At 44.1% G+C, this 22,570-nt stretch overlaps 1 protein-coding gene across 8 annotated transcripts in view; it reads right to left on the minus strand.

Moving 5' to 3' along the window:
• IP6K1 (inositol hexakisphosphate kinase 1) overlaps positions 1 to 22,570 on the minus strand; it is a 39,695-nt gene that overhangs the window by 6,291 nt on the left and 10,834 nt on the right. For 5 of the 8 annotated variants that reach the window (XM_075514320.1, XM_075514322.1, XM_075514317.1 and 2 more), the window contains 2 exons: positions 3,151 to 3,496; positions 578 to 788 (listed from right to left, as the gene is read on the minus strand). In XM_075514320.1, coding sequence (XP_075370435.1) covers positions 578 to 788; positions 3,151 to 3,373 — 434 coding nt within the window. In that variant the 5' untranslated portion in view covers positions 3,374 to 3,496. Of the gene's footprint in view, positions 1 to 577; positions 789 to 1,002; positions 1,164 to 3,150; positions 3,497 to 7,256; positions 7,566 to 22,570 lie in introns of those variants that run through there. The other 3 variants (XM_075514319.1, XM_075514324.1, XM_075514323.1) reach the window with 3 other exon arrangements.

Genomic DNA, 22,570 nt, shown 5'->3' on the forward strand with positions numbered 1-22,570 from the left:
TTCGTCAGATACTTACGACTGTCATACCCTCCCCTTACACACAACTATCTCCTGTTCCTTCTCCTGCTGCACACTTCACACAATACAAACCTCCTTAACAGCAAATCCTCGCTAATACCCTGGGCTGTGGACCCACGGTCAAGGATCTGGTCTAACATCTCTGCTAGGCTGTACTGCAGTTGACAGAGTAAGCAGGAACATTTGTTTCTCAGGGAGCTCCAGCTGGTGTGAGAAGGCAGAGACCCATATTCAAAGTACTCTCGGAAGAAACCTCTGGGTTAATAACCAGGTGGACTGAAGAGTGTTTGAATCTGCTCCACACACTTTGGTTCCACATCCAACAAACTGCCAAGGGTTATCCTGTGTCAGAAGCACTTCACATGGATGAGTTCATCCTGAATCCAGCAAAACTCCAGGCACAGTTTGCAGTGCCACAGCGTGCTGGGCTAGCAAGTGCAAGACAGCTTGCCCACCGTATGGAAGTGCAAAATGCTCTCAACAAAAGAAGCACCAGAGCTGAAAGGGGACGAGATATTTGCTGCTCGTCATGTTGTCACTGGGCCCTCAAAGCTTTTACCTTTCAGTGCTGTCACTGGCCAGGCCAGGTTTTTCCTCCTTGTGCTCAGTGCCGCTGCTTGATCTGTGAAGGCTCCGACGCGAGTGCTTGCGTCGTGGCTGGTCCCGCTCTGGCATATCATCCTGCTCCACAGCCTCGTTCTCCACATAGGGATAGGCCACCAGGTTAATGTAGCCGTCGCTGTCTCCCTCAAAACAGACAGATACCACACCTGCCAGAGAGAAGTGACATGTCAGTTCTGTTTCCCAGGGGAGGGAATACACAACCACTAGCACCCAAATGTTCAACAAGAGAGAGGAGAATGTAGCTCACAGAGCAGCAAAGCAAATCCAGAGCAATGAAAGGAGGCTTAAGACTACAAGAACCCAAATGTTGTTAGCACAGCACAGAGGAGAAATCCCCCAAACAGTGCCCTGTGTCGCTACCTGAGCGAACGGTCAGCAGCAGCAGGGGAAGCTCTGCCACCCGCAGGAAATTAAGGACAAAAGCGCAGCTGGGAGGCTGAGGGGTGTGATTATTTCCTTCCATTCAGTCTTGCAGCAAATGTCATCGAACTGGAGAAAGTCAAGCACAGTCTAACAAGAAGCTGAGGGGGGCAAAGCATACAAAATATCTATGTAGTTCATTTGGGTAAGTATCTATGTCCTGCAGAAGCATTCCTTCTGTTGACAAGGACATCGCTGGCCAAGTAGGGGTGTGCTTTCTCTTCTAAAGGAGCTCTCCAGCATCTGAGCTCTGAAGTACAGAGCTCTGAGGCTGAGGTGACACCTGCTACTCTTATCACAAGTCAGCCAGTCTCGCAGAAAAGGGATCTGCAAGGTTCCAGGGCTTCCTAGCAATAAAAACAGCGGGCTCTGGAAGTAAATACCTCAGCCAGGGGCAAGCAAGCAGGACCCTTTGAGTCCTGTCCAGTTTTACCTTCTGAAGACTTCTGGAAAGCACCATAGTCCAAGGGAAGGTATAGATCTTTCACAGCACTGACTCTGAATACATCTATCTGGCGAGCCACAGAGCAGGACAGCTGACACTTCTAGTTAGGGCTGACATCTTCATCTTTGGGACTCCCCCAGCCCTGAAAATGAGGCTATCAGCCCATCTCCTAACTTGCAATGACAAAAATCTTTCATTAGCTTGTCACCAGTATTGAATAGCTGCCAGGAGTATCAGATGCTAGATGCACCGAATCAAATGACTCAAATGTGAGGAAACCTTGCACTGCTCAGTTGATGCAGGCCATCATGTTACTGTCCTTCCTTTTCCCTTATCTGCACATGACAATGCTAACAAGGTTCAGGTGGCTCAACACAACTTCAGAGCAGTTCAGCACTCCAGCATGTTACTACATAAATGCCGCTCCAAGTGTTCTGGCTGCTTGGACATGCTCCTTAAGATATCTCTGTGAAAGGGCAATCTTACGGTAACATCCGAGTGCTCAGACAGGAAATCTCATCCCCAATATTCCTCTCGCCCAGATCAGTAGGAACAATTTCTGGTACCATCAGGAAACTGTACAGGACTCTCAGATGAAATCCCACACTGGGGTGGAGGTGCATGTCCTATGCCTTTAGGCTACCAGGAAGCATCTGACTTCAAGACGACAGGTCTCCATCTGGACTATCAGCTTCATCAGTTTTAAACACATCTCCCAAGGAAAGCCTGACATTATATCAATTCTAGCAACTACACAGGCTTCAGCTGGGATTTCTGATGGGTCACTAGAGCACCGTATGGCCCCAGAGTGGCTTGAGGGTACAAGAGGATGCGTCTGTTGGAGACTGTATCTTTCACTCACAATCTGCATAGACACAGGTAGGTAAGCTGACACTGCTTCGAGACCTTCAGGCAGCAGCCAGATCAAATGGCAAGACCCTGAACAGATGGTGGTCCCAGCTGTCTGTGAAGCGCTGTCCTCCCAATGCCACATGGTGACAAAGAAGCAGAGGCAACAGCAACACTGAGTCCCCCAGGCTACCTGCCAGTGTCACCATCCTGAATACAAATGCACATGGCCAAAAGTGTATCGAGCTTTGGAAAGATACAGATGAGCTGCCAACCTCCTACAATGATACAGACACTGGAAAATTCCATTCCTTCAAAGTGGCTGGGGACAAGGCTTCACCTCAGCACTGGGAAAGCAATGCTTCCTGCTTCAGCAGCTTTCTGATACGGGTCCATAAAAGAAATGGGATGAGGAAGCAATAAATTACAGGACTGGGATGTGCAAATGCTCAGTATATGATCTAACTTCATTTGCTCAAGGTCAAGGCTGTAATTGACAATAACTTGGTAGTAAAATTAATTCAGTTACACATCCATAACCTTAAGCTTCAGACTACAACTGTCACACTGCATATTCTCTGTCTAGAAAGAGGAGCACATTAAACTCTGCATGCCTACAAAGAAAGACTTCCTCCTTCCCAAGGGCTCCTATCAAACTGCTAGCCTGCAAAAGAGAATTATAAACAACAAATAAAATTACACCAAAAGACAGCAAGACATCAGTAGCTGCAGGAAAATGGGAAAGCAGGTTCTTGAAGCATGTAACTGCATTCTGGAATGACAACAGGCCTCACCTTTGTACTCAGGCGTGAACTCCTTCATTTCCGGGGGCAGAGATTCATAGAAGCGCTGTTCTCTGGTAATGAGGGGCTTGCAGACGGTATGGTCGTCGTAGCGCATCATGCTGCTGTGGCCACCCACCTGGTGAATGAAAGGCTCCAGCAGGACCCCCCGGTCTCCGGATCGAGTGGCATTCTTGCCATACTTGCCCACTTCCATGGTTTGACAAACACACATTGCGTTGGGCACCAGTTGCACTCTTGGAGCATGGGGAGAGCCACATGGGCTGGGAGGGGTAGCTCAGCAGCGGTCAGGCAGCCACAGGGGGGAAATCCTGGCAATCTGCTTCCTTACAATGATCTGAAAAAGCAAAGAAGATTCCTGTGAATGGAGGACCACTTGCATTCACTCCCTGTTGGCTCGGAAAAGTTTTTATTTATTTATTTATATCCATAACTGTTCCTCTTCTGTTCTCTGTTTACATCCCACTTGTTCCAGCATGCTCCTCACCACCTCTTTAATCCTACAGGTAAACACACACTAATTTGGAGGCAGTCTCATCTAGAGCTTCTTTAACAGAGTTGACAGGAGACAGGGAAAGGAGGAGGTATGAGTATTTTGAGCCTCCCATCTTTAGAAAATACTATTTCCTTCCTTTAGTTCATTTTATTAGTAAGGCAATGTGCTAATGGAGCACAAACCATGAGCTACAGCACAATTAAAACCAAGCCCACACCTGCCTATCAGTAACAGTGACTGACACAGGCAGAACGAACATTTCAAGAATATGAATTCCACTCCTTGTGCCTCTGCATTTTTAACATCTAAACGACTAAATAATTCCTGTTCACCTCCTACTCTAACACTGTTTCCTCCTTTACTGACTCGCTTCTCTTCAAGCTATGACATGAAAGACACTCAGAATAAGACAGTCATTCTGTTGCTGCGCGTATGCTGTAACTGAATGGATTCCACTCAGATTCTCTCCTTTATTACTCTAAGCCCTTCAGGACAACAACTATTTCCTGATGCTTTCACAGTACCTATACGCACAACAGGTCCCTGATCTCTAGAGGTAGGCAAGAGAGATCGCTAAATCCAAATGAGATTAGAAGTGCTTTGGAGAAGACAGATGCTCTTTTAATGTTTGCAGAGTGCCCGGCACAGCCACAGGATGATAGAAAAGTAAAAGCTATCCAAATTCTCTCCAGATGATTTGCCCTTTCCAGCTTGGATCATAGCTGCTCCTGAGGCTGCTGGGGAAGACACTACAGGATTTCCTCACAACGATGAGTTACCCAAAGTCTTTGGTACAAGAACCATATAGTGACTACAGTTTCTGAATTCATCAAATTTCCAGGTTTTTAGCACAGCCACAGCAGAGGGCAATAATTTAAGAACTGAGGGATCTTGGGGGCCTGAACAAGGGACACGGTTCAGGCAGTTCCTCATCTGGCCACGGAGTGTCTCCACAGCTACACAACACTGCCAGGCTGGGGGAAGTTCTGGATGAAGATGGGCTCTTCTCCCTCCCCTCCAATTCAATCATGTAAGAGATGCAGCTCAAGAGATTCAAAAGGAGGGGAGATACTTCATAAAATGTTTAACCCAATCTAACCCAAAAGCTCCCAGCAACAGGACAATGCTTCTCTCTCCCTGTCCACATGTTCCTCCTCGCTCCCTCGCACTGGATTTTGGGATAGTATAAGTGTACGTACATTTGAGTTGAATCATCTCACTGATCCGATGGAAGACATTTCCTTTTGTGGTTACATGACCACACAACTACATTCAGTGTAAGGGGAACTATGTGAATATTTAGCTTGCTTTTAAGGTGGGGGCAGGGAATAGGAGGGGAAAAAAAAACACCACCACCACAGATGGTCCCTCTCTGTAGCAACTCATATCAATGTCTCTTCAAGGTATCCTTCAAAGTCTCTGTCTCCTGAACTCACTCAGAGCCTAAGTTATATCACAAAGACAAAAACATGCAGTGGATTTCTCTCCTCCCTCTCATTTGGTTTATCAACAAGAATAAATTTCAGCAGCAGAGGCTTGCTTAGGTCATATATGTTTCAGTTTGGTCTAATGGTAGTTAATATCCAAGAACAAGCAAGGTGCCAGCATCTGCAACAGATCAGAACTTCACAGATTTCAGACAAATGCTTTACAGACTTAAATCTCCCCTTGCTGATGCAGCTTTGTCTTGGATTCGGTTTCTTTTATTTTGCCAATATTTTGCCAGCAGAGTTTTCAGTTATTCCAAACAATAGAGGGGACAAGTTTAACTTCACACCTTCCTGTAGTTTAAACTTCACAGGAGAAGAGAAATAAGAGATTCATCTGTGTGATAACAGTAGTTGCCATACTCAGGAGACATGCATATGATGCTCAGGTCTGGTACTAGTTTCCAGTTTTCACTGAAAGCCAATCACAAAATATCTCAGGGTCTCAGTTTTGCCAGTGACAGCAGGAAGTACTATTATCCATACTTTAGAGAAGGGGTATTATCTAAGCAGACTCATTAGCTTCAGACACCTTTACTAACTTCAGATGGAGATCACAAACACCCAGGCAGACACACACACATCCCCCCAAGGCCCACACAGACTGTTCTCACAGTTAGGAGTGCCTCACCTATGGGCTACAGGCAGATTTCGGCCATCAGAGCAAGAGATATGAACCCTTTGCCTACTTTTAGCAGCCTTCTTTCCTAAAGGTGAGCAACAGCGAAGCATATGCCACCTGAATTATTCTGAGGACAGCAGCCACGCACTCTGCAGAGTCCCTCAAGCCTTCTCCGCTGCACAGCCTAGAGATATCTGTGAGACGACTGCAGTCATCCAAGGGCTCCTGGGAAAGTGGCAATGAAAACAGGCTGCAGCCACCAAGAAGCACCCCAGGCTCACTTCCAAGTACCCCACCGCCCCCAAGAAAACCCAACATGACAAGTTTCAGATGTGCAGGCACACCTGGGAGGGAGTAACAGCCACAAAAAAACCCATTCTGTGGCTGTGACACAAGAAAAGGAGTGGGCTCCAGGTGGGGAGAGAGTCCAAACCCGGTTATGACTGCTCCACATACTCATCCATGTGGCTTTAAAGAAAACAGCGATATAGCCAATATTTTCCCCGTGTACAAGTGAACGTGAGAAAAAATACTTTGTGGCAAGTATGATTCTGAGACAACATTTTTGAAGAGGAAGCTATCTCCAGGGCTTGAAAAACAGACACTTTATAGTTCACATACAGCTTAGCGTTTTTCATCAGACTAACTCAAAGTAAAGGGTTATTACTAAACATGGACACTATCCACAAATGAAGACAGAAGAATCCCGGCAGTTTCAAACAAATATAAAGCACAAAACTATTTGAAGGCCTAAACATTACTCATCTTTCCTCTGTTAAACAAAGGCATGGGTTCAACTATTTTAGCTGGCTTATAAAATTCAGAGTCCTTCCAATTACACTGTAAAATGCAGTGCACAATCCACACAACAGCTTGAGGCAGACCAGTTCATCCAAGCAGATCCTTCGGTATCCTCCAACACCACCACTATAGCTCAAACAGCAGTAAGATATTCAGGCCAGTTTAGCATCCCCCCTTCCAACAGACTGATCTATAGTTAGCAAGACAGATCGCCCATCAAGCCAGACTCACGAGAGGCAGGGGGTGAGGTTCAGGAGCAGAGTTATCAGTGACTACAGAAGGACATACCACATCCCATATTCCCTTCCCAGTAAAACACTCTTGTATGGGAAGAGAATTTGCTCTACAATAATTAAGTCTAGATGCCTGTTTGTCAGTGTATCTGCTCCAAATTTGAACTGCATACCTCACTGTTCAAACATGTACTTTTTAGCAGGATGGGCATAAAGAGCAGCAATAAGCTGTATTTTCTTGTAGTAACGCACAAATTATTTCCAAACAAAAGTCAGGAAGACACAAGGTAACTCTGCTCTTCCTAACCATTAAGTGGGGTAAACCCTGTCCCCAATACCAACACTACCCTCCAGCAGGGAATATGCCCCTCCACAGAAACAGTGCTGTGCTCTTGAAGACCCAGCCAGAGTACTCTTAAACATTACTGAACCCTGGCTGAAGACTGCTGATGTCTTACCAGCCCACCACCAGAATCCAGGAGATGCCTGCTCCTGCCAGTTCACAGCACCAGAGCACCGCCACCTGAGGATGCCAGCACAGGAACAAGGGAGTGGGAAGAGCAGGGATGTCCTCTTTGATGGTGTAACTTCAGGTGACAGGGAAGCTAGCCTCAGAGGTCACCACACACTTGAGAGGTGGGGGCAGAGAGCTGCACTGTAGCGGGTGTGAGAATTACTGCAGACCGCGCCACGATGCTGATGTTTCCACTCTTTATAAGCAGTCTTGTACAGGAACACTGGCAATGCTTCATGACTCGCTAGTAAAGCTATTTTCCAAAACAAAAAGGAGAACAAACATTTAAAATTGTGATGTTTTACACCGCGAGAAAGCTGACTGCATTAAGCACTGTTGACTCACACCTTTGTTGTAAGCTGCTTTCCAGCATTGCCTTGCTGCAGCTCCTAGGATTGTGGCCAGCCCTCAGGACCTGCAGAGCTGAAGACTAAGGCAGATGGCCACTGACGATTCTGGAACCAGGCCACAGGCGAGGCATAAATACTGATCCCAAGGTGATGCTGACAAAAGCTGGACTTTCCCTTAACAGCCCCAAAGCAGTCAGGAGCAAAGCACAAGAATACAAAATACCAGCATACAAGGCAAGAGGACTACAGCACCAGTACCTGGTGACTGCTTCTTGTGAGCTAGACTTGTTAGCAAAGAGAAGCAGCAGCTAGCATCCATGCTGAAAAGCATGGTGTCTTCTAATCATGCTGGACTGGGTGACCCAACTTCTACAGAAGAAAGCCCAGTCTAAGAAAAAAAGCATTTCCCACTGTGCTACGAGATCAGCTTCCCAGCACAAAAGCTGACCCACAGGCCTGAGACATGTCTGTCTAGTCAGCAGAAAACGGAGATGACCCCCGGGACCTGGGCAGAGAACACGACTCTCCAAGAACCCGCGGCAACATTTAGGATGTAACCAGAAACATTTGGCCAGCGTGGTATCCAGGAAGCTACAAACCTCCCTAGCCTGCTTGAGCACACAGCTTTGAATCCTGAGCCTTCCCCTGCATCTTGTCCAATGCTTTAACTATTACCAAATACAGCCCTTTTTGGACACGCTGCCCTCACCAAGGCAAGTGTGGCTCTTCAGATCGAGGCCAGATAGTAGAATACGATCCGTATGCATGCATCAAAAGTGAAACAGAAGTCTTAGGAAAAGCTGCTGAAGAATGCCAGCTGAGGAAGAGAATGCCAACAGTAAGGCTGGTGGGGGAACTGCAATAAACAAGGCCAGGAGAGGACAATATCCACTAATAGGTGTGCTCCGCCCTACGCCATGAGCTGAACAAAAGCACGCTTCCTTCACCAGTACTTTTCCTGCCTCATCAACAGGGCACAAATGCACCAACTGCTGAAGTGTGCACAAGGAAAGAGCCTAATCTACTTTAAAACAGAGCTTGATTGAACTTACAGAAAGGACCACATGGAAAATAAAATTAAGCTTGTAATACGAGTCCTTAGGCATATCCTATATTTCTGTCTCCTAGAGATCTGAAGGAAGACTATTTGTGCCATACTTCTATCACACTGATCACAAAGCTTCAGTGCTTCTACCAGTGAAAGCGCCTGCGAGACCAAGAATTTTCTCCTCTTCTCTTCCTAAGAAAGGAGCGGAAGCCAAGCCTTTTCAGCTCTTTCTGAAGAAAGAGAGGCTGAGCTATGCACTTTTAACTATGGCTGGAATGCCTAAACCACTCGGTAAAACCAGTGCCTAAATCTGGAGTTAAAGAAGGCTTTTTTCTTAGAGGCCAGATTAGCAGGAATTGCAAAGGCCCCTCTGCTGTCACCTACACATAAAGCATGGCACGCTTTCAAGGAGGGATGAGGTACTTGAACTCCTTGCTAGGATCTAGACCCAGGGCACAGACAATACCTGTTTTCTCATGCTGGCACACTACAGTGGTAGCTTCTCTTTTTTTTTTTTTTTTAACCCAAGCCTTAGCACACAACAGTGCATAGGGAATGTCTGTCACGTTTAGCAACATATGGAGCAGGTGCTCTGCAACGTTTTGTGAACATCTGTCATACAGCTGTCTGCAAGGGAGGGTAACCAAAGCCGGGGCTCAAATGGCCTCTTCCAGCTTGTATTCCTGTTCAGCCTGATGCTGGAAAAGCTACTACTGCGATAACATCAGGCTGGGGAGCAGGAGAGGACTGCACATACCAGGGATGATATAAGCTGATTTAATTCCCTTGCTGCTCTTTTCTCCAGGCTTCCCCTTCTTCACTGGAGAAATGCAGTGCATTGGCAGGAGGGCACAGGCTGCCTGGGGACCTGCCAGTCCTTGTCACCGCTATCAGTGTCACTGCAAAGGGGAGGCTGAAGGAAGGTCTAGCCCTGGTCCAGTCATCACCACTCTTTCCTCTCCAGTAGGCAGGGAGAGTGGGAGCGAGAGGGAGCTGAGCTGCTGAATCCTGCTGCACCTCGCCACAAATATACCCTGCCTCAGTAGTAAAGGGCACCTTCCTTCTCTGTTCAGAAGCACTGGCTTCAGTCCAAGCCTGAGAGTTTCCATAGCAGCAAGACCTGATCGAATATGTACATTAACAAAAGGTTGCTTTATCAGTACCAGCCCAGAAGATTTTCTTCCAAGCTTGTGCCTAGGAGAGCAGGGTCATCCAATATCAGCTTCGCATTTTATAGGAGAGATTTGAATATGACACATGCTTTCTAGAGAAGAGCTTAGGGAAGATCAATGCTTGTGAGGCCTCATTGCTCAGCTTTCTGTGAGCTAATTTCTGGCTTCTCCTCATCTCATTTAAAAGAAGAAAAAAGTCTCCACTGGATACAGGTTATTTTTAAACTATTCCAACGCAAATGCTCCCGTTCAGCACAGCTCTCAGATCCATCAGTCAGAGACAGTTAGAAAGGAACTTACTTTCAACAGTCACAAACCATAAGGAATCAACCTAACCCACCAAGACATTTCTTGAATTCACACTAGTGAAGGGGCTCAGAAAACTCATCAACAGGCTCACCAGCAGAAAACTGTAGTCCTTGCTTTCACAGAGGGTGGGAAAAAGAAAAAAAATTTCACATCAATCCCACTGAAGAGGTTTGGCTCAAAGACTAACTTGGAAAGAATTTGTAACTCAACTTATAGACTGAATAAGCAGAGGGAACAATTTCACCTCCTGCCTCAAAAATCCTATGTTTAAAGTTTTCATTAATGCTGGTAATAAAGCATACCTGCTATTCAGTCACAGACCTTGGCCTCCTCCCCAACAGCGAGGCTGAAATAAGCCAGCCACATCCCTAAGGAAGTCCTGAAGGACTGCACGATTATCCAGGTAACTCCACCCAAACACCTCCCCAGTAGGAAGACGATGGAATGCCTATGCTGAGTTCAGCATGAGGAGGAGTACGTTCAGAAACACTGCACTTTCATGTCAGCTGTGGGTACCAAATTCTACAACCTCAACAGCATCAGAAGGTGGGACAGATGAGCAGGTAAATGCACCATGCTCATCTGCTGACACTAAGAGAATGAGTCAGAGCTGGTGATGCTTGTACCGAACCAGAGGACAAACACACCACACAGCAAGCCACTGCTGGCGGAGAAAAGGAAGGTGCGATTTTGTGGTAACGTGCACAGAGCTTAGCCAGATGGATGGCATTGGGGAGGACTGCTCAGTGCCAGGGGCAGCCCCACCAAACTGAGAGATGAGAATCCACTGCCACCAGGTGAGTGGCAGTTTCAGGTTTGTGCCACAACAGGGGCGAAGAGAACAGCTGGCACCTCCTAAGTAAGTTCTTACCTCATCTTCCCTGGTTAAAAATGCCCCAGAAGTCCCTGGAAGTGTCAAGGCCAGACCCAAGGAAGGTAACTGCTGGCCCCTGAGCTGGAAAGATGCTGTTGTCATACACACGTGCAAGCACCTCTGGAGCTTGAGCTCCCACTCACACCTCCACACAGACTTGACAAAATAGAAATGGTTGTGTACCTTAGGCTTGCGTCCCTCAGGCTCCTAGCCAGTACAGATACCCAGAAGGCTGGTGGGAAGATGGGACAAGATCCTCCCAGCTTGCACAAGAACAAGAGGAAACCTCCAGTGAAAACCACCAAAATCCCAGAAAAGGGAAGTACTTGTGCAGCAACAAAATCAGTTTTCAGGCTTGAGAGGGTGGTTGACAGGAACTGAAAGGAACAGTCAACGTGCTGCATCTTACACCTGCCACACACAGAAAGCAAAGCATAGAGGCCAAAGTGAGGATTCTGCAACAGGAAAAACAGTCAACTCCCCCGACTCAAGAGCAAGGGCACACATATACTCCACTTTCAGACCATATGTAAGCTGCCAAAGAAGAGAAAGGAGGAGTGTTTTCTGGCTCTTTGCCCTCCACCATCTCATAAGGAATCCTCAGAAGATAAGGGAAAAACAAAAGAGAAAAAACAAGACCTACCCAGAAAAACAAAATATAAAATCTATTTGAAATTAAAAGTCAAACAAAAAAGTTTCATCTACCTGCACTTCATAATTTTTTTCTGTTTTCAGAACGTGTAAAAACATTGAATTAAGGAAGAAAACAGGCGAACAGCTAGGCCTCCAGCGCTCTCATAGGGAAATGACAGTCAAAAAAATGGGGGGTTTTGACAAAAAAAAAAAGCTTGGTCTGCACAAGGAAAAAGTACATATTGATACTTTATTTATCCACCACGTTCTCTCTAGTTCTGCAAAACAGGGCAGATTTTGGGGTGGAGAAACTTTGCCTTGGTTGCCCCTTAAAGTGATCCTCCACAATGAAACCAACTCCATCCAAATGCCTGGCTCTAAAAAAAATACCCATTGTTATGTTCAGATTTCTTTTGGCACTAATCGAGCCAAATCAGTTTCTAATTCCTCCTTCAGTTATTTCTTCAGACCATGGTTACACAGGCAATCCTTTTGACAGCTGCACCAGCATGAGCAGCACCCTCCCACTCAACACTGCTCTGCTGGTACAACTGTTTGCAGCCTCACCACGAATCAAATTAGGGAACTGATCGCAGTTAAAAATAAACCAGTACTTTGTTTTGTTTTTTTTAAGGATTACTTTTCAACCCAGGTCAGATCCCCAATCTATTGTGCAGCTGTACAAACAGTTGTATCAGCACAAGGTGCCTGAATTGCTGATGGTTATCCTTGTGCCTAAAGCCAACGTTTGCATTCCCAGCTCACCTCTTATTTCATGGCTGCTGTAGAACAGGATTACTTACTAAACTGAACACGTAGGGTACTTTATTGCTGCAGCTCGCAACCACGTGGAGGGTCTCTTTAATGAGACAAAATGAGGTCACACTGATGAGTATCCTACAAGTAAGGCATGGCTACTGAGCTCCCTTAAGCTGTTGCTTGTCCTAAATTATATGTCATTTTTGCAGTCTGCATGCTGAAAGAAATATAAAAACATGACTAACAAAGTCACTGATGCGAATTAACAGCTTTGGGCCAAGTTCTGAAACAAAACTCTCCTAGAAATTGCATAACCATTAACTATCTTGGTGATCTTCCATTCAAAAAACCTCAAGCCTACGTGATGTACAGATTCCCACCGATTGAAGACTGTGACATTCAAGGAGCGGGAAGTCTATCTGCAGTTTTGGCAACTCTTCAATTGCACCTGAATTTTAATTTTAACATGGAAATACAAAAAGAAAGATGGAAAATCAGAATAAGCACTAAGCAATCATGAAACGCTAGCATGCTTTAGAAATGACCATGAGAGAAACAGACTGAAGGTTCTTTTCCCAAATTACCAACTCAAATACTGTTTGAAACAAAACCAAATGAAAAGACTTCCTATTTGATGGCTGCCTGGCAACCTACTGGAAAGGACTTGGTTCTCAGTTCTCTGCTTTCAGCTAGTGACAGGTACCCATATCGGACACACACCATTATGTAAGGCCTTCTCATTGAAAACAAGGCACAAAAGATTGAATAACCATTAAGATTTGACTTCTGGAACAGGGTAGCAGGCATGTTAACGAAACAGCTTCAGGAAACAAGATTTCTACAGTTTCTGTTGTGTCTGCTCTAGAAGGCAAGAATCACAGTCTCTAAGCTGTTCAGCAGCCTTGTTTTGTAGATGTCGTCAAATCAATCCACAAGGACACAGAAAACTAACAAAATTGGTATTTGGCAAATCTTACCCTTTGTTCCTTAACATGCATCTCAGGCTATAGTTCCATGACAGCTTAAATAAATCTAAGTCAGCACTCTTTAAAGCCATCCTCTCTCCTGAGTCAGCACTGACACTCACCTGATCCTGCTCAGACACTAGCCTGGCAAAAAAGTTAACCCAGGGAAAAAAAAAAAAAAAGTTGTTTTTGCCAGTGTGGCTTCCTGAACTGGTTTAGTGCCAGCGCCCAACGAAAGTAAAAGGGGAGAATCATCCAGCAGGGGAAGGGCAGGCAGAAGAGTAGCAGTGCCAATTTCATGCAGTTTCAACTGTCCTGCAACCGCACGCTCAGAGAACAGTCTCACCCTGACTTTAGAGACATGAGTTGCTGCCCCCAACAGAGAGATCACCTCTCTTCTGACGTCTTCTTTACACCAGCATCAGCACTCTTGCAGACAGCTAGATTAAGTACCTGATCTGGTAGGAAACTAAAACAGCAATATATAAAACAAAACAAAAAGCCTTTAGTTTTCAGCTGGATCAGGTCCCAAACAGATCTGACCATGAGGTTCAACAATCCCCCTAGTATCAAAAGAAGGGAGAAAGTGGGAACCTGTAACTAAAGGCAAAGAAAGGAAAGGAAAGGCTAAAGTTCAACTCCAAGCAACTCTTACTCAACATAGACAAAATATCACAACAGGACTACATAACATTTATGCAAAAACACATTTGTACAAAAGATTTAATTGTACATAAAAAAAATCAGCAATCTAATTCTTCATGGTTTAGTTGTCCACAACACACCATTAATACTTAAAATGCTCTATTTCTTCAAAAATAAATCTTTAATTTATTTGTTACCAGCATTATTTTCAGAGCAAAAGCGCTACTAAAAATATATAGGGGAGAGTGAGAAACAGCCTGTTGTGATTAACTAGGGCATGACAAACAGCAGCAGCACGTGCAAGCAGTACCGGCAAGCAAAGCCAGGAGGAACAGTGACAACAACATTATACAAACAACACTGATTCATGAACAACAAAGAATTCTTAGAAACTGCTGCCTGGGTTATGTCCAAGGCTTTCTTTACCTTGTTTAAACTTGTTAAAAGTCACTTCAGAAAGGTGACCCCTTCTGCACAACCAAGCTTTTCTGGAAGCAAGAGCTGATCCATCTAAAGGGCTTTATGTAGTAAACCACTGCAACAGTTACTGTGAAGTGATCCGTAATCAAACTGGTTGCAGCAGTAATGCGTGCAACTTAAGTGCAGGTACTGCCCAGAGTAGTTGTCAATCAATATACCAGAGCTCCTTGTGTGCTGCATACTCAGAAAGGTGAAAGCCTCACCAGATATGTTGCAGTGACACTAAAGGTGACATGAAGCTGGAACTAGTAATTTGTCCCCTGCCTCACCATGAGAGGGGTCTTGTGCCATCACAACTCCCAACAGCTGCAGGTATGTACCCCTCATCTGCTGGAGACCAAACACTTCACCATCCGCTGTGCACTGCAATACCTTAATGCTAGTGACGTTATAGGGTCTTCTCAGAAGAATTTCACTTATTCATAAGGTACATTTCCTCATGATCAACATCTGGTTTAGCTAGCTCTTGTCACTGCTTGTAACACCTAACTCTGGACACAACATTGATTAAATGGTGGATTCCTGGAAGACCTAGTTTTGCCTCAGAGATGCAGCAAATTCAATTTCTGCTTGTCATCTTGCTGCCACTTGGACGACAGCACACTCAAAGAACAGTCTGGGCTACTTCCATACACAATTCATTCCTCCAAAGTTCAGAGTTAAAGCTGTGGCTGCCTCTTGAATAAGTGGCAAGTTTCCAGCACTACTCTATTTGCACAATCTTGCAAAAAAGTAGGTCTTTTTAAAGAAAACAGTATGTTCATGAGCAAAAGCTACAATATCTCTGTTCCAATAAATCACTAGAATATCATAAATCAGAAGCAAGAAGTTTATCTTAATTCTTGACTGCTGAATCTTAGGCACTAACATTGGAAGTATTTCTCTTTAAATACCAAAAACACATGTTAAAGGATTTTAAAACCTAAGAAAATTCAGTAAAGCCATCATTTAGGACAGCATTTAGACACCTGAATTTCTCACCACTCTCCAATACAAGTAAAATATAGGTGTGACAAAATAAGGCAAAGGTAAAACTGCGGTGAAGCTGCATAGTGCTAAGCAGAAGCACATGGTCCCATTTAGATGAAAGCATGCTCTAAGCGTCTCAGGAGTAACAGACTAGTATCTGTATAGAGTAAGACTTCATAACACTGTCACATAAGATTATCAACCCTGTATACACACAGCTGTCTTCTGGCAGGTAGTCTCTGCTTGTGCAAACCTGAGGCAGTAGGAGTTTTACAGAGCTCAAGACTCTTGCAGGATTCATCTAGATCTATCTTCCACTGCTGTGAGATGAAATATGAAAGAGGAAGATAAATTGATCACAAAGAGGCAGAGCTTCGCACAGGGATTGTTTCTCACTCCGTAAAAGGTGACCTCCCAAAGCCTCTTTGACTCTCCTCTCCTTTAAAAGGATTATGAATCCTACCCTTGGGAGACTCTGCTCAGCTACTGGCCCACTGATATTACGCATTAATACTATGTCTTATCTCTTCATTCTTATCAGCAGAGATATTAAAAGAATTTATAAGGTCACTGCTCAAAGATCAGGACTTTAAGTGGAACCTCTTTAAGTGGAACCTCAAGCAGGGAAAGCCACAGCCAGTGGCGTTTGGTGGGGACTCTGCTTTGTGGCTGCCACATGCCCAGCTGCGGGCCTGCTTAGTGCTTCCCTGCTCAAAAGCCAATTCAGCTTATTTGCACACGCAGGCTACTGACTACCCTTGGAAGCAGACACTTAATCAAGGAACAACTGAAAACCAGAGATCATCATATGCTAAAAATTAGGGCAAGTCTAGTGAATGCAGTTCACAGCTCCACAGCTCGTGCAAGCCAAAGACAGCCTCAGCAAGCACTAAGCCCAAGTGTATTTTCAAGAAGTGAGGAGCAACAATGCACTGCAAGAACACACTGGCATCTCAAATGGAAAGCCAAGGAGTAGACTGCACCAAATTCAATTACCTAAATCTTTGTTTTCACAGACACCAGGAAGCAAGAATTTGAGGACAATTCTTCCCCCGTTCTTCTGGTTTTTTGCACCTTCCAACAAGTCACCATTTGGACATTTCTGAATGGAGTCTGTGAAGCAAGTCTTGAATGATCCCGAGACAAACAGTAACCAAGAAATCATTTCCCTTGCCACTTCATAGCACACACACGTGAAGCAATCTATCCTGCCATGCAGGTGAACATACATGGTTTTTCCTTCATAAAGTAATCAAAGTTAAAATGCATTATGAATTCCATAGTTACCAAAGCTGTGAGGACTAGACATGAAAAGAAACCTTAACAGGTAGGAACACATTGCCAGCAAGGATGCAGAATCTCTGTGAATGGAGATTTAGGATGAGATTAGACACATATACAAGCTAATCCCAATGGATACAGTCAGTTCCAATTTGGGACAAATGGTAAAATGTTCTCAGAAGGAAAAAAAAAGTATGTGGCTAACACAACAGAAGATCGTAACAGATCTGTAAGAATACTGCATGGTTTTGGCTGTTTCAGACTACACAGTGCAATAGCTAAGTGAAGCCAAGAGTTAAGAGTTTTAACCAATAACTGCACAGAGAAGCTACAGGGTTAACCACAGAAGCACAAAAGCCACAAGGAGCTAAACCCATGAAGAATTATTACAAAAACTGTAAATGCAGAGGAGCTCAAATTACATTCCTTAAGTAGTTTTGATAAAATAAGAATGATCTACAGCTTTCCAAGAGACCACTAACTGAAAGACAAATATAAGCAGCTTGCGGTGAACTTAGATTTTTTTAATATCTGTTCTCAACTTTTGAATTATGATGCTTTTAAAACAGAAAAAACAGCTTTGATTAAAAAAATGTCAGTTGCTGCAGATAATTGATTTCCACAGAAAAATCCACAACTAGGACAAAGCAGAACTTCTAATTGCTATTTTTAATTCTGCAGTGACAAAAAACCTCAAGACAAATGTTATGTAAGACCATTAACCTCTTTGCTCATAACTGGCACCTTAATTTAGCACACTACCACACTAGATAGCTTAAACTGAATTCTTGATGCCAAAGCATACCACTGGCTGCAGCAAGGCAGTAATAGCAATAATGGAAAGGAAAAAAAATCGCAAAGCAAGCATCATATACTGAATTTTGCAATTACAGTTCCTTGGGCACAAGTAGATATACCTGAGCCTGTCCAGCTCTAATGAAACAATATTCTTTCCAGATTGGTAATCCCAAAAAAATTATCAGATGCTCTCTAGTATCTTAGGAACACTGAAGAGAAATTAAAGTACACAGCAGATCTGGACTGATAGAAAACCTCCAGCTCACCTTTTATACTAGGAAGTGGGTCAAACCCAAAGAGGCTGTAACCTGCTGAAAAGGAAATTATGTTTTGAGCAACTGTTTTTCTTCTTTACAAACTAACCTCTCAGCACTCCACACACATCCTCCATGGCAGTTTAAGTCAGGTATGACTAAAATCTCCCAAACTGCCATACATTGTACTTAACTGTAGTTCAGTGGCTATCACATACACAAATACGACTGAGTGAAAAACAAAACAAGGTAATCTTGAAGAACATCCATGTCATACCCCCCTCCCCCAAGAAAAGACAGATTAATCTTCCACACTGATAATAAGCAAGACAGATGAATTTCAACCAGACAGCCTCTTAAATACTGTCTTCCATCCATTCTTATCACATTGTAGCAAAGAATTAAATGCAGGAGGAAAAGAAAGACTGATTAAGAGCCTACTTTTAGAAGCTATTGTCCTGCTGTGTGGAAAGAGCTCTCTCTCTGAATCACCAGTTCATCCTCCTCTGACTCCATTTACTCCTCACAATTCCCTGATGTGCTTGAATTCATACTCCACCCATCCAGACTGTAATGTCCCAACTTGCATACAAGAATACTGTGGGAGTCAGCATCAAAACACTCAGTAAACAAGCTAAATGGCCTCTAGTGCTCTTCCTCATCCACAAATCCGATTATTTTATCACAGAAGACAATGAGGTGGGTCAGACACAACTCACCTTCGGTAAATCCATACTGACTGTTCCCAGTCACACTCCATTGCCCAGAAAGGCGTACCAAAAGGACCTGACCCACGACTGTCCCCGGGACCAGCCTGTAGGTCCCTGCATTATCCTTTGGGCCTATTTTGAAGACAAGTGCAACATTTGCCTTTGTCAAGTGATCACAGACATCCCAGCACCTCTGTGACTTTTCAAAGACAGCCAAGATTGGCATCACTGTGACACAGCCAGCTCAGCACCTTTGGGTGCAGCCCATCAGGTCCCATGGACTCACATGGCTCAGACTCTCTTGAGTAATCCCTCACTCTGTTTTCATTTGCTTCTGATTGCTTGAACCCTGCCTCTAAACACAGGAGCCCAGGAGACCTCACCGCTGAAGACTTAGGCATAAAAAGCACTGAATACCTCAAGCAAGTCTGTGCCAACCATCACTCATTCAGCCATCTCGTTCAGCAGATTCTTTGTTTAGCCTTTTACTGCTGACGTAGAGGTAGAAGCTACGTCATAATTACCAGGGATGTTGTAATAAGCACTATCCTGAGAGAAAGCAGCTGTTTCCATAATTCAAAGACAGAAATGCAGACTAACATAGCTGAGTTTGTTCTGTCTGTATTCCAGGTTGCCAAAGAAACCACAGGTCTCTCTGCAGGATGTAAAACCAACTTGCTGGAGAGTTGCATGACCCCATTTTGAAAATGTTTGGCAAAAAAGCCTGCCTCTCACTGTTGGCCAGGCTGAGTGAATTTAGCAAAGGGAAGTTGGCTCTGTAAAGAGCAAACCTAGGCCCTCCTGAAAACGCATAAGAAAGTTTCATGGAGAATCTTCTTTTCAGCTTTAATTAAAGACGAAAAATCTAGATGACGGAATAAGGAACTAAGATTTTTACCCAGTTAGATGCCAACTAGCCAGACTGCTCTAGGTATAGAAAAGGAGATGCTTTATGATGACTCCATATTCTCATGGTTTTTACATGCATAATATCTCAGTATATCAGATGAGGGGGAACAGCAGGAGAAAACTCAAAGCTGTTCTAATGGTCCCCAAGAGAAAGAAGAACCAAAGGACACAAAATGCCTGCGGCCTAGGTCATTGCTGCAGGCTTCTGGCATTGAGCAGGCATCTCGTTGTGCCATGCTCACACTGCCAAAGCAATGGCAGTGCCTGCTGTGTCTGAAAGCTAGCACGGAAGTGTAACACAAGCAAACAAAAATACATTTTATCAGACTCCAGAACTCGCAAGTCTCCCCTGCCCCCTCCTGGGAACAAAGTGGATTTGAAAATTTCAATATCTATTTCCAATGATAAAATTGTTTACTTGGGCAAACAACCAAAAGAAAACCAGAAAGAGCTTTTGCCTCAAGCAGGAGTCCCTTCAGCAAAGACATGGATATTATTAAGTACATCTCCTTCAGCAGCAGAGACAGACTCAAACGGGATTTTCTTTACCCATACACTGAAGTCACTGACAGAAACTCATGCCTGCCAGAAAATGGCCTGACAATTCACTACAGCTCAACTGTTATGACTAAGCCAATTCATTTCCTAGGTCACGCTGCAGATGCGCAATGCAGACTCCCTGTCCTTTACTCCAATATCCCCACTACTTACTTCTGCAAAATAAAAAAAAAATTTAAAAAAGATAGCAACTACAGCAAAACTTGCATAATACGCATTAACTGCTCATAAACCTTCTCCACAAGTTACGGAAACCACATTCTGTTAAGCTGCTGACCGAGCCCTGACTTAAGCAAAAATCCCTTTGCAGTGACTTGCCACCCCACATATTTATGTTGAGATCTTAAATGCAAAAGACAAACAGACCTCATTAGGGCCAGAGGAGAAAAATTCTCCCACCTGCCTCTTTCTACCACTGCTAACAAGGAAAACATTGTGCTACTGTTTGTCCATGCATTTTTGCATTTCACAGTGTTAAAAAAAAAAAGTTGCACTTTCCTCTTCACCTCCAGAGTGCAGTCCTGCAATACCCTGCTCCTCAGAAAACTCAAGCAGATATTCAAACACTTTTCCTTTGTCTCTGCTTTGCATGTGGGCTACTGAGGAGGAAAGCTAAGCAAAGACCCCACATCCCACTCCCAGCTGTGACAAGGAGAAGGGAATTTCCAAAGGAATGGAGCACGGCTACTGTTAAGCAGCCATTTAGGAACTGCAAAGAGAAGAGTTTCTCATTTTGAAGAGACTGACCCCGCAATAGAGATCCAGGAACTCTATCCAAAGAGCACATTGTGAGCAACGACACGTTCCGGGCTCTCCCCTCCTTTTGCAAAGTCAGCTGGTAAGGAGCAGAAGCTGGCTCCAGTACTCAGGAAGCAGCACAAATGTTTTGTTTCCTAGGAATTAGGACAACATCTAGATTTAAACCTACCAAGTCTGACAGTTATGCATCAAAGCCAAACACAAACTTGCCACGAAGAACCATCACAAGCAAGCTAATCTCACCCTTAAGGCCTTTCAAAACCAGCATTTAATTTGGTTCGCTTCAAGCTCACTGTAAAGCAGCTTTACAATTCCTACAATATGCTGTGGGGTGTGACACCACTCTGATCCATCTCCTCCTCAGATCTATACACTTGCCCTTTTTCTGAGCTGTCTGAGAATTAATTATACAGAAATTAACAGTGTTAGATAAAGGGATTCCAAGCAACTGGCTCTCTTAAAGGAACTGAGGACTACAGGATCTCTGCCTTCAGGAAATCTGCAGCAATGGCCATTCAGTACAACTCATGCTGTTAGAGAACAAGCTTAAGATCCAAACAAGCAAACATCAGTGCTACGCCCATCTTCTCACTTGTGGCCAGAAACAAACATATGCTTAGCCACGGCGTGGGTTCTACCTCTGCCTCTTGTCACCACTAGACCACATCAGAGCAGCATCCTGACCTGAGCAAGTTCTGCCAAAACTGCAGGTGATACACAAACAGCAGCTTTCAACAAAAAGATTAATACTCTGACTTTAATACATTGTTTGCATAAGCTCCACTCACCCCTCCATGTAAAGCAAGGCAGTAACAATAAGCTTCACAGCCTCACGCAATCTGGAATTTCACTACCCAAGAGGACTTTAATCTCACATGTGCAGGCAGAGATATACCAGGGCATTTCGGCAATCAGAACCGAGTTTGAGTGTGAATGGAGGGGCACACGCATTAGAATTTTCTCTTTCTCTGTCTTACTGTGAAGATAAAGCTGAAAACACATTTTGCTTCAGCTACACTTGTCTTTTTCTACATGGGGAAGCTGACAACACTTACATTTGGCAGGCCCCAAATGGCAGCATGGGGTTTTACCAGACAGCCCAGCTTTTGTTTGAACACTGTTAAAACATTTAAAGCCAGGAGAAACACAGCAATTCTTACATCTCTCCACTGAAGTTTAACAGGTCAGCAAAGTGCTCAGTTGATTTGGTTAAGAGATTCTTTAGGTAATCATAATCTGAGGTCATCCAAATGGAAAGACAAGAACTAGGAATAGGCTACTGGTTTTGGTACTTCCACTGAATGTTTCAATGATCTTGGTCAAACCATTCAGTCCTGGTGTACTTCAGCCATCAGCAAAACAGCATTTCAGAAAGGAACAGCAGGATAGTCAAGTAAACTACCCGTATACTGTTTTGAAAAGACTGCAGTTTGGTGATCCTTTTATTTTCCATGATCCTCTTGCGCTCCATTTCAACTTAGTCTTACCATTATAATTAAATTCTCAAGATTTTAAGAATTTGTGTCCTAGTCCATCAACAATTGAATTGAGTTTGTTACTACAGACTCAAATTAGGGCACCTCTTTAATACAGACTCAAATTAGGGCACCTCTTTCAAGTGAATGTGGTGCTGTTTGGCTGAAGAACCAAACCCTTTAGCAACTTTTCTGCTCAAATGGCAAAACCAGAAAATCTAGGAGCACATCAGTTCCACAGAACATAAAAGCAAGATTATCCAAACAAATTCACTTCACCCTGGTAAACAAATTCTTGTGCCAAAAGCAC

Source organism: Mycteria americana, chromosome 11 (genome assembly GCF_035582795.1).
Source record: "Mycteria americana isolate JAX WOST 10 ecotype Jacksonville Zoo and Gardens chromosome 11, USCA_MyAme_1.0, whole genome shotgun sequence".
NCBI classification, from domain to species: domain Eukaryota; kingdom Metazoa; phylum Chordata; class Aves; order Ciconiiformes; family Ciconiidae; genus Mycteria; species Mycteria americana.